Source organism: Lacerta agilis, chromosome 2 (assembly GCF_009819535.1).
Source record: "Lacerta agilis isolate rLacAgi1 chromosome 2, rLacAgi1.pri, whole genome shotgun sequence".
Classification (NCBI taxonomy): Eukaryota; Metazoa; Chordata; class Lepidosauria; order Squamata; family Lacertidae; genus Lacerta; species Lacerta agilis.
The window spans coordinates 113,019,328-113,030,256 of record NC_046313.1 but is presented as its reverse complement, the minus strand read 5'-3'; the positions used below and the strand labels follow the sequence as shown (position 1 = coordinate 113,030,256).

At 48.8% G+C, this 10,929-nt stretch overlaps 2 protein-coding genes across 2 annotated transcripts; both read right to left on the bottom strand.

Moving 5' to 3' along the window:
- Positions 1-60: 60 nt before the first annotated feature.
- Positions 61-2,759, bottom strand: LOC117042474 (zinc finger protein 445-like). The gene is made up of 3 exons (XM_033142019.1): positions 2,673-2,759; positions 579-1,347; positions 61-93 (listed from the first exon to the last, which is right to left on the bottom strand). The coding sequence occupies exons 2-3, from the start codon at positions 1,302-1,304 to the stop codon at positions 61-63; spliced, it is 759 nt and encodes a 252-aa protein (XP_032997910.1). The 5' UTR covers positions 1,305-1,347; positions 2,673-2,759.
- Positions 2,760-6,388: 3,629 nt separating this feature from the next.
- On the bottom strand, positions 6,389-10,092 carry LOC117042472 (zinc finger protein 397-like). The gene is made up of 3 exons (XM_033142018.1): positions 9,341-10,092; positions 8,064-8,190; positions 6,389-6,897 (listed from the first exon to the last, which is right to left on the bottom strand). Exons 1-3 carry the CDS (start codon positions 9,710-9,712, stop codon positions 6,389-6,391), a joined length of 1,008 nt encoding a protein of 335 aa, XP_032997909.1. The 5' UTR covers positions 9,713-10,092.
- Between the last annotated feature and the right edge of the window lie 837 nt (positions 10,093-10,929).

The window sequence follows — 10,929 nt, the reverse complement described above, 5'->3', positions numbered from 1 at the left end:
AAGGAGGGCTGAATTTCATTTTTTTTAAAAAAAAAATTGCATATACAATCATACCTAGGGTTACGTGTGCTTCAGGTCGTGTTTTTTTGGGTTCTGAATGTGGCAAACCCAGAAGTGTTTACTTCCAGGTTTTGCCCAGCAAGCATGCGCAGAAGCGTTCTGCGCAGTTTGCGCATGTACAGAAGTGTGATGTTGCACTTTCGCGCATGCGCAATATCACCGCTCGGGTTATGGACTTTTCGGGGTGCGAAGAGCACCCCAGAACATATCGGGTCCGTAACCCGAGGTACCACTGTACACATATATGTGCACCTCTCAAAAACAAATCAGTCACTAACATAGCTCAGGACCTTAATAATAATAATAATAATAATATACCATGGCCAGCAGCTTCCCTTCTCAACCCCTGCTTCAGCACGGAGTTGGAAGGGACCTCAAGGGTCATCTTGTCCGACCCCCTGCAATGCAGGAATCTCAACGTGGGGTCCCCCATCCAATTCGAAACCGCGCTGGACCCTGCTTAGCTTTGCTGAATGGGCCCGCGGCTTCACCACTGCACCACAAGCCCGGCAGCAAACGTGCTTCACCTGCTTTGACGACTTCTTGGCCCCCCGCAGCCTCAGCAGGAAGTCGTCCGCCAGGGCCACCGCTTGGGAGCAGGTCTCTGGCCCGCGCGGCCTGACCCAGCTCTGCATCTCCGGCGGCAGGATGGCCAGGAACTGCTCCAGGATCAGCAGCTCCAATATCTCCTCCTTGGTGCGGCTCTCGACTCTCAGCCACTGCCGGCAGAGCTCCCGGAGGCGGCTGTGAGCCCCTCCGGGACCCTCGGCCTCCTGGTAGCGGAATCGCCGGAAGCGTAGGCGCTGCTCCTCCCGCCACGTGGCATCCCCTCGCAAGATGGCTGCCTTCACTTTCCCATAATCCTCTCTGTCTGTGGCATCCAAGTTGTCAAAGGCCCGCTCGGCCTCTCCACTAAGGGCCGGCAGGAGCCGGGCTGCCCACTCTTCCTTGGGCCACCGGCAGGCTTTGGCCACTTGTTCGAAGGAGGCCAGGAAGGCCTTGGTGTCCTCCCAGGCGTCTTCCGGCAAATTCGGGGACACCCATCCCGAAGGAGGGGATTCCACCGTCTTCAGGAACTCTTGCCACTGGGCCTCCCACTGCTGCAGGGACCCCTCGTCCGGTTCCTGCTTAATCTCTTCTCCCAGCGTCCTGGGAAGGAATTCCCCGACAGTCTCGGGCTGGAGCGCCCAGGGGTCGTTCCTCCTCGTCCCCTTGCCTGCCGGGTCTTGCTCCTCCATTTTCATCCCGGGCTGATCTCACAAAGAGGGCGCCGCAGGGAAGGAAATTCTAGAAGGAAGAAGGGCAAGCGCAGATTCTAAATAGTCACGTTGAGCTTCCTCCCTGGGGGTGGAGGGGAGAAAAGGATGGGAGAGTGAACGATCCCAATTCATGCGACACAGGAGTCCCTATTTCAAGTCGGGGGCCGCATTCCTTTCTGGGCAACTTTCCGAGGGCCGCATGCGAGTGTTGAGCAGGCCCAGAGGCATCAGGGGTGGAGCGGCAAATGTAGATTTTGCCCTCGTATGGTCAGCTAGTATCTACACCAGGGGTAGGCAACCTAAGGCCTGGGGGCTGGATATGGCCCAATTGCCTTCTCAATCTGGCCCATGGACGGTCTGGGAATCAGCGTGTTTTTACTTGAGTAGAATATGTGCTTTTATTTAAAATGCATCTCTGGGTTATTTGTGGGGCCTGCCTGGTGTTTTTACATGAGTAAAAACTTATTAATGTATTTTAATATTTGTTGGAAGCCACCCAGAGTGGCTGGGGAGACCCAGCCAGATGGGCGGGGTACAAATAAATTATAATTATAATTATTAATTATTATTATTACAGGTAGGTAGCCGTGTTGGTCTGCCATAGTCAAAACAAAAATAAAATAAAAAATTCCTTCCAGTAGCACCTTAGACAACAAACTTAGTTGGTCTCTAAGGTGCTACTGGAAGGAATTTATTTATTTATTTTGTATTATTATTATTATTATTATTTGCTTTTATTTAAAATGCATCTCTGGGTTATTTGTGCATTAAATACTCTTCTCCCCACCCCAATTTTATTTGTTAGGTCTTTTTTAATTTCTTCTGCGGGGTTAGAATTGGGATCCTGTGGAATCCAAATGGCAATGCAATAAAATGCAGTGTGTAAGAAATAAGAGGAGTGATTAAAACCTGGATTAAAAATCATATGACATCTAGCCCAGCACATCACAATTGCTACAACAACAACAATTTTTTATTTGTACCCCACCCATCTGCCGCCTGGGTCTCCCCAGCCACTCTGGGCGGCTTCCATCAAATATTAAAATACATTTAAAACAGTCAGGGTGGGGGAAATTATTAAGCGATGGGGCCAGGATCCTCAGCGACAAGTCTCGGGTTCGATCCCCAGCATCTGCAGGTCCCAAGTCTGAAATCCAGGAGAGCCGCTGCCAGCCAGTGTCGGCAGCACTGAGCTAGACAGACTCCGTCTAAGGCGGCTTCTAATGTTCCACCCTCCTTGCTTTTCAGTGTCATTATAATATTTACTCCTCATTCTTATGCTATTTTTTTTGACAACGCGACGATTCCCCTTGCATCAGCGGCTCCCTCCCAGCCAGCTCTCCTCCAACTCACCAGATCGCTCCAGATCCTTCCTCAATGCAGATGGGGTACCCTAAATCTTTATATTGCTGGAGGATTTTGGGAGGTGTTGGGGGGGGGGGGACGAGACCATGCATGCATTTTCAAAAGGCAGTTTCCGGGCAAGGGTGGAGCCAGACCAGGAAGAGGGCTGTGCCATGCTAGGTTCACATCCTGGTCTCTTTTGCATTTATTTATTTATTTGGTTTTGAATGAATGGATCGTGCCCAGGAGAGATCGAGGCTCCTCCGCTCTCAGTTGATCCTCGCAAGTGCCTCTCTCTTTGTTGATGGGAATTGCGACTCAGAATTGCCACTCAGAAACGCGTGAATATTCTTGCACGGGTGTTTTCCTCTTGTACACACCACGCGTTTGATCCCGCAGCTCCGCCTGCCCATGAATCCCGGGAATTGTAGTTTGCTCCTCGCAGAACTACAGTTCCCAGCACCCTCAACAAACGATCTGGATTGTATGACCATGTCTGTTCGGTGGTGGGGAGGGGGGACACTTTAAAAATTCGGCAGAGAATATTCTTCTGAACTATATCATGCCTACTATGGAAGTTAACAAAAATGGATTTTACGCCGCTCGAATGGTAGCCAAGAGGATGAACTGGAAGAGTAAAGACATGATCTCCTTTAATCTGTAATAAGAAATAACAAATCAGTGGATTGATAATATGATTACACTTGCAACCTACGAACAGACTGCTCACATCTGCTTGGATAAATAAGACAATATTTGGAACGAATTTATACAAAATGTAATAGACTTCATATTTACATTAGTATTAGGATAATAATATCGAATTTATAAAAGGGTTAGGTATTTTTGAATATATCCATATAATGTCATCATCCCCCCTTTTTTACAAGGTTGTGTGTTTTGTTCTTTTTTTTCTTTTTGTATCACTTTGCTGCTTTATATTTTATTTCCCCCCCCCCAATAAAATATAAATTCAAAGTTTGGAGGGGCCAAAACAAATGAGCTTGCAGTTCGCATCTTGCAGCAAGGAGTTCCAGAAGTATGGTGCAGTGGTTGAGTGTGTTCAGACTTCGAGCTAGGAAGTGGCATTGGATGCCTGCCCTACTCAGAGTAGCCCTATTGAACTCAGTTCCTTTTATCTGCGGCATTTACAAGTTTGATCCATTCACATGGCATGACCCTAACTGCAAACTTATACATTGCATTTGAGCTTTAACCCGACATGGAAGACACTTCCAGAAATATAACATCATACAATGCAAGTTTAACACTCATTTTCATGTTAGTTGCAAAAACGTGGTTTCTGTGTGTGAAATTCAGGCCCAAGGTTGCCCTGCAAGCCTCCCAGCCGAGGTTTGCAAATCTGGGTCTTATACTGCAACCCTCTGTATGCTTGATGAGAAGTGCGATTTAGGTGAATTTGATTTATTTCATGGTAGCTTGTCTAGTCCAGCTTTGTCTACAGCAACTGACAGTGGCTATCCTGGGTTTCAGGCAAGGGATGTATCCTGCCCTACCTGGAAATACTGGGGACTGAACCATGCAAAGCGGATCCTTTACCAGCAAGCTACAAGCCTCTGGATCCAACACACAGCCTCCCATCCTTGGCGTTGCTGCCCCAATCCCTACGCCAAACACAACACTTAGGAATGGAAGCTTTCCTCCCTAAGCCTAACGGGGATTTCGAGGGAAGCGACACCAATTCATTAAATTGTGCTTCCGTGTAAAATTGCTCCAAGCTTTGCACTGAGATACGGCTATCCTTCTTTGGAGGTCTTTAAGCAGAGGCTTGACAGCCATCTGTCAGGAATGCTTTGATGGTGTTTCCTGCTTGGCAGGGGGTTGGACTGGATGGCCCTTGTGGTCTCTTCCAACTCTAGGATTCTATGATTCTATCAACGATTCCACTGCTTAAAGGCCGTCTGAACTGTAGAAACTTGGGAGGGGGTCGAGGTTATCTCCGTGCTCTGAAAAGCTGTTCCTGGTGTGTGGGGGTTCAGTTTTGTGGGCTAGGAAGGGACGATCACTCAACTAAACAAAATATTGCAGCACACCCTAATTCTCCAGTGTGGTGTAGTGCAGTGTTTTTCAACCACTGTTCCGCGGCACACTAGTGTGCCGCGAGATGTTGCCTGGTGTGCCGTGGGAAAAATTGTGTTTATTTGATTCCTATTCAAGAGAATTACTTTATATATAGTCAATATAGGCACAGAGTTAAATTTTTTAACATTTTCTAATGGTGGTGTGCCTCGTGATTTTTTTCATAAAACAAGTGTGCCCTTGCCCAAAAAAGGTTGAAAAACACTGGTGTAGTGGTTAAGAGCGGTGGACTCGTAATCTGGGGAACCGGGTTCGCGTCTCCACTCCTCCACATGCAGCTGCTGGGTGACCTTGAGCTAGTCACACTTCTCTGAAGTCTCTCAGCCCCACTCACCTCACAGAGTGTTTGTTGTGGGGGAGGAAGGGAAAGGAGAATGTGAGCCGCTTTGAGACTCCTTCGGGTAGTGAAAAGCGGGATATCAAATCCAAACTCTTCTTCTTCTTCTTCTTCTCCAGCAATTGCTCTTCCCAAGGGGAACCAGACTCGGGTTGGCATTGCCCCTGGAGCTTCTCACTGCTGGGAACACATCACATCGGTGTCAGAAGTGGGATGGAACCCAAAATGGAGAATGGGGGCAGTGACATTCCTAGGGCACAAGGAGCTGAGGATCCAGCAGCAAATGGGAGGCCTTGTAGGGTCAAAACAGATGATCTGTTTGTGGACCCCAGTTATGTCGCACCCGCACCCACAACCCCACACAGTTCTGTGCCCTTTCCCTGAATTAGTGAAACAGGCAGTTCGATATATAAATGTTTGCAAGTTGTTTTAATTTACAGCTTTTCTAGGTATAGAATATAAGATTCTTTTCACTGTTTGTTTGTTTGAGAGCCAGTGTGGTGTAGTGGTTAAGAGCGGTAGACTCGTAATCTGGGGAACCGGGTTCGTGTCTCCGCTCCTCCACATGCAGCTGCTGGGTGACCTTGGGCTTGTCACACTTCTCTGAAGTCTCTCAGCCCCACTCACCTCACAGAGTGTTTGTTGTGGGGGAGGAAGGGAAAGGAGAATGTTAGCCGCTTTGAGACTCCTTCGGGTAGTGAAAAGCGGGATATCAAATCCAAACTCTTCTTCTTCTTCTTCTTGTTTGTTTGCTTGCTTGCTCAATATTTGTTGTCTTCTCTAAATAAAGAGAGCAGAGCTAGGGCAAGGCAATGCGGCTTGCTTGGGAGAAAACAAGGAGAGGTTCCTGAACTTCACAATACATATTTGTGTGTGTGCTTGTGTCCTGCTTTCTTTTTGCCTCCGGGTCACAAAGGGAGAATATGCGACTTAGCGTATTAAAACCATTTCCGCCACCCTGAAGGCGAAAATATTTTATTTTACTCCAGCCTCTCAGAACGGAGTCTGGCTGTTTATGTGGCTCGAACCGGTGTGAATGATCTGACGTCCAAGAAGGTTCTGCTCGTCACTCGAACTTTTCCCACAGTGAATGCCCCGATGTCTAGTGAGGCTGGATTCGAAAGCAAAGCTTGCCCAGCAGAGCGGACAATTGAATCTTTCGCCCCCTGCATGCACCCTCCGGTGCCTGCTGAGACTCGACTTGTAGCCGAAGCTTTTCCCGCAGTCCGCACACTCAAAAAGGTTCTTTCCCTGCGTGGATCGTCTGATGAATATCCAGATTCCAGCTCTACCTGAAACTTTCCCCGCAATCAACACGCTTGTACGGCTTCTTCCCGTGGTGGAGCCTCTGGTGCCGTGCAAAGTTTTGGCTGTGGTCGAAGCTCTTCCCACACTTGAGGCACATGTGGGGCTTTCCCCCCGTGTGGATCCTCTGGTGCGCAACGAGGCTCGTGCTCCAGCGGAACCTCTTCCCGCAATCTGGGCACTTGTAGGGCTCCTCTCCCGTGTGGATTCTCTGATGTCGGAGAAGGTTTGATTTGCGGCTGAAGCCTTTCCCGCAAACACCGCAGGTACTCTGGCTCTTCTCCAGCCGCGGTTTCTGACGGGCCGAGAGCTCATAGAACGCTCCAAACTGGCTTAGCCGGCCGGCGATGGGTCTCTGGTTCCACACCTCCGTTCGATTCACCCCCTCGAGGTCGTCTCGATTCTCAGCGTCAGCTTCCTCCTCTCCGCTCTTAATCCCTTCCGACCACACCTCATGCGATTCCCAATCCTTCTCAGTCCCCCAAGCGTCATCTGCTGGAATAAAAATAAAACGAGGAGTGTGTACGGGTGTGTGCGCGCATGTGTTCAGAGCCAAATAATTGTAGAGCTGGAAGGGACCCGAGGGTCATCTAGTCCAACCCCCTACGATGCCGGAGTCACAGCTAAAGAACCCCCGGTCTCTCCTGGCAGCAGCCATTCCAACTGCCTACAGCAGAAGTCCCAGTAAAGGAAGAACGGATACTAAAACTTATGGAATATGCAAAAATGGCGAAACTTAGCGGAAGAATATAACAATCAAGCTAACGAACTTTTTATAAAAGAATGGAAATGGTTTATTGAATATTTACAGATAAATGGTAAACAGATAAAACCATTAGCAGGATTATTGTAATAACCTGCAGTTTTATAAGAGTATATATTTACAGCAGATAATCAAAGGAGCGAGTTAAATGAATTTGGATATGCAGAAGATATTTTTTTTAAAAAAAAAATTAAGAACAGCAGAAAGAGGGGGAAGGAAGTCAAATTTTGAAATGTTACAATTGATTGTAAAACTAATGAAATGTATAAATTCGAAAAATATAAATAAAAAACTAAAAAAAAGAGAAGAAGAGAGGAGAAAGGAACCACATTGGGTCAGCTGAGACACCTTATGGCTCCTTCTCCTTCCTGCTGATCTTAAAAACAGCTTTGTAACTAAGTTGTGTGTTGTCCTCTTCCCTCCTAAACCCTCTTCCTTTTGTGCCATGTCTTTCAGACTGTAAACCTGAGGGCAGGGGCTGCAATGTTAATGATCTTTGTAAAGTCACTCTGGCAACTTTTGTAATTATGCAGGAGAGCTTGGCTGCCTGTTGTTTTTTTCATAGATTCGTAGAATCTTTTTTCATAGATTCGTAGAATCGGAAGGGATCCTGGGGGTCATTTAGTCCGACCCCCTGCAATGCTGGAATCTCAACTAGGAATCTCAGTCTCCTCCTCCCTCCCAATCCCTCTTCCTTTTCATAGAATAATAGAATCGTAGAGTTGGAAGAGACCACAAGGGCCATCCAGTCCAACCCCCTGCCAAGCAGGAAATAGATTCTCCCATTACAGATCTCTGTTAGCCACTCTGGGGACCCTTTGCGGTTGAAGAGAAAGGTAAATATCCTTCAGCTAAGGGAAATAAATATCTGAAATACCACACTACAGATGCTGACCCAGAGAAATGGCATAATCTCCGCTCTCCTGAATGATCTCCCCACGGAGGAGCCCCTGTCCAGACTCAGATGACGGCTGTTCCTCTTCATCATCAGGAAATTTCAGGACTTGGGACAGGCCCGACACCTGAAATAGTAGGCAATGCTTTCAGTTTGTTTTGCAAAGGTCTCTGCCAGATAAGAGAACACAGTCTATGCCTCTTCATTGAATAAAAAAAAAAAACTTATTCTGCCACCTTTCAGGGCAGAGGCCACCCAAGGCAGCTAAGAAAAAGACAATTCAAACCATTAAACAATCGATTTGTAGAAGTACACATTAGATACAAAAATAAATAAAAACAAAATCAAAAATTCTTTCCAGTAGCACCTTAGAGACCAACTGAGTCGATATTTTTATTATCTGGACACATGGTCAACAGACCCTGGACACCTTCCACCAGACATTCAATGACTTTCACCCCACCATCAACCTGACAATGAACCAATCTATGCAAGAAATACACTTTTTGGACACTACTATAAAAATACAGGATGGACACATAGACACCACCTTATACCGTAAACCAACTGACCGACAAACATATCTACATGCTTCTAGCTACCATCCCAAACATACCAAACAATCCATTGTATATAGCCAGGCCCTACGTTACAGCCGCATCTGTTCCAACTCTACAGACAGAGACTCTCACCTAAGAGATCTACAGCAAACCTTTTTAGAACTAAAATATCCACCACTCACTTGGTCTCTAAGGTGCTACTGGAAAGAATTTTTGATTTTGTTTTGACTATGGCAGACCAACACGGCTACCCACCTGTAACTAAAAATAAATAATACAACAATAAAATTCTGGGCAGAGATTCAACGAAGTTGTGGGTATAGAACAAGGTCCACTTACGCAACAGGGCTTCCCGTGCCGCTCCCCCCACTGCAAGCTCCCCAAATCTGCTCTGGAGGGTTGAGGGAACCCCCTAAACTTGTAGGAGAAAGAGGGGAAAGTTCTGTTGTGTGAACAGACTTCGTTCCGTACATGCACATCCCACTTAGCGCTAAGTTGAATTCCACCCTATATGTATAGCTTTTCATAGGATTGTAGAGTTGGAAGGGAACCCAAGGGTCATCTAGTCCAACCCCCTGCGATGCAGGAATCCTTTGCCCAGGTGGGACTCGAACCCACGACCCTGATATTAACAGTCTCGTGCTCTACCAGCAGAGCTATCCCAAGCTGTTCAGGTCACCTGGTCCACAGGGCCCAGGTGAGAACGCCCTCCCTCACCTGTTCTTCCTCCGCCTCTCTTTGCCCCAGAAGGAGCTCCTCAGCCAGGGCCACCGCCTGGGAACAGGTCTCCGGGCCTCTGTCCTTAACCCAGCTCTGCATCTCCGGTGGCAGGACAGCCATGAACTGCTCCAGGACCAGCAGCTCCAGGATCTGCTCCTTGGTGTGCCTCTCCGGCTTCAGCCACCGGTGGCACAGGTACCAGAGGCGGCTGCAGACCTCGTGGGGGCCCTTGGCCTCCTGGTAGCGGAACCGGCGGAAGCTCTGGCGCTGGGCCTCTGCACCGAGGGCACCCTCTTCCTTCAGTTGCTTGCAGGCTCCCCGGTTGCCAGTCTCTGCCCAGGCCGGCCAGGCTGCTCCCTGCTCTGCCATAATCCGCCAGCCGATGGAACGATGGGGAAGGAAGATTTTGCCGTCACCCCACAGCAGAGCCTGTGGGTCGCCCCGGTCCGACCTGGGGAACTGCGAGGCCTTCACAGGAACACCTGCCACTGGGCTTCCGAGTGCCGAGACAACACCCCTTTGGTCAGTTCCTGTTTCATCTGTTCCACGGTCCACCTCAGAAACTGCCCCATGGCGACCGCTTGGCCTTCTAACTCGAGATGATGGGCGTGTGGTTCCTCGCTCTCAGGCGTCATTTGAAGCCACCGCTCTAATGCAGCTGGGAACTGAAGGAGGGAGGCTGAAGGTTCCCTGACTCCTGCTAGTGTCATTTCCGCTTGCGGGGACGATTCGAATGCAGCTCCGTCCCTCGCTAGTGTGTGGTGGGGCAGAGTGCGATGGGAGCAATGGGCCTGCCCTTGGCCTTCCAGCCAGAGCTGTTTTTCTAGAAAAAGAGGGGCCGGAGCTCACCATGAACTTGGAAAGGGGTCACCCACATTCCAAGACATGACTCTTAATCTCAGGGTCATGGGTTCGAGTTGGGCAAAAGATCCCTGCGTTGCAGGGGGGTTGGACTAGATGACCCTCGGGGGCCTTTCCAACTCTACAATTCTATGAATTCTAGGGGGGGGACTCCTTGCTGATACAGTTCAGAAAGAGGGAGTGCCTGCTACTCTTAGGAACTTCGGAAGCTGCCTTATACCGAGTCGGACTGCTGGCTTAGTACTGTCGGCTCTGACCGGCAGCAGCTCTCCAGAGTTTCAGGCAGGGAGTCTCTCTCTCTCTCCCAGCCCCAAGCAGCACATGCTCTACCCACCAGGCAGCACTTCCTGAACACACATCTCATTCATTACACCCCATGCACCAACCTCCCGGCAATGCAGAAAATAAATCTCAGCCAGGCAGCATTTTAGCTCCAAAGCCGGGAAGGAAATGCATGGAAGGCTGTCCTCTGTCCCGCCCCACTCCTCCCCTCACATTATTTCTTGCTTCTCTAGGAATTGAGCCGCGGATTTAACCATTAACCAGCCATCTACCTCTATATTGCCAGCACGGACTGGCAGCAGCTCCCTAGCTTTGCAGCCCTACCTAGAGACGCCGGGGATGCATGCAAAGCAGACACTCTGCCACTGATCTATGGCCCTTGCTGCTTTCCTGCAGCAATAAATACCATTGCAAAAATAGCCCACTGCTTGGGAGGCTGCTGG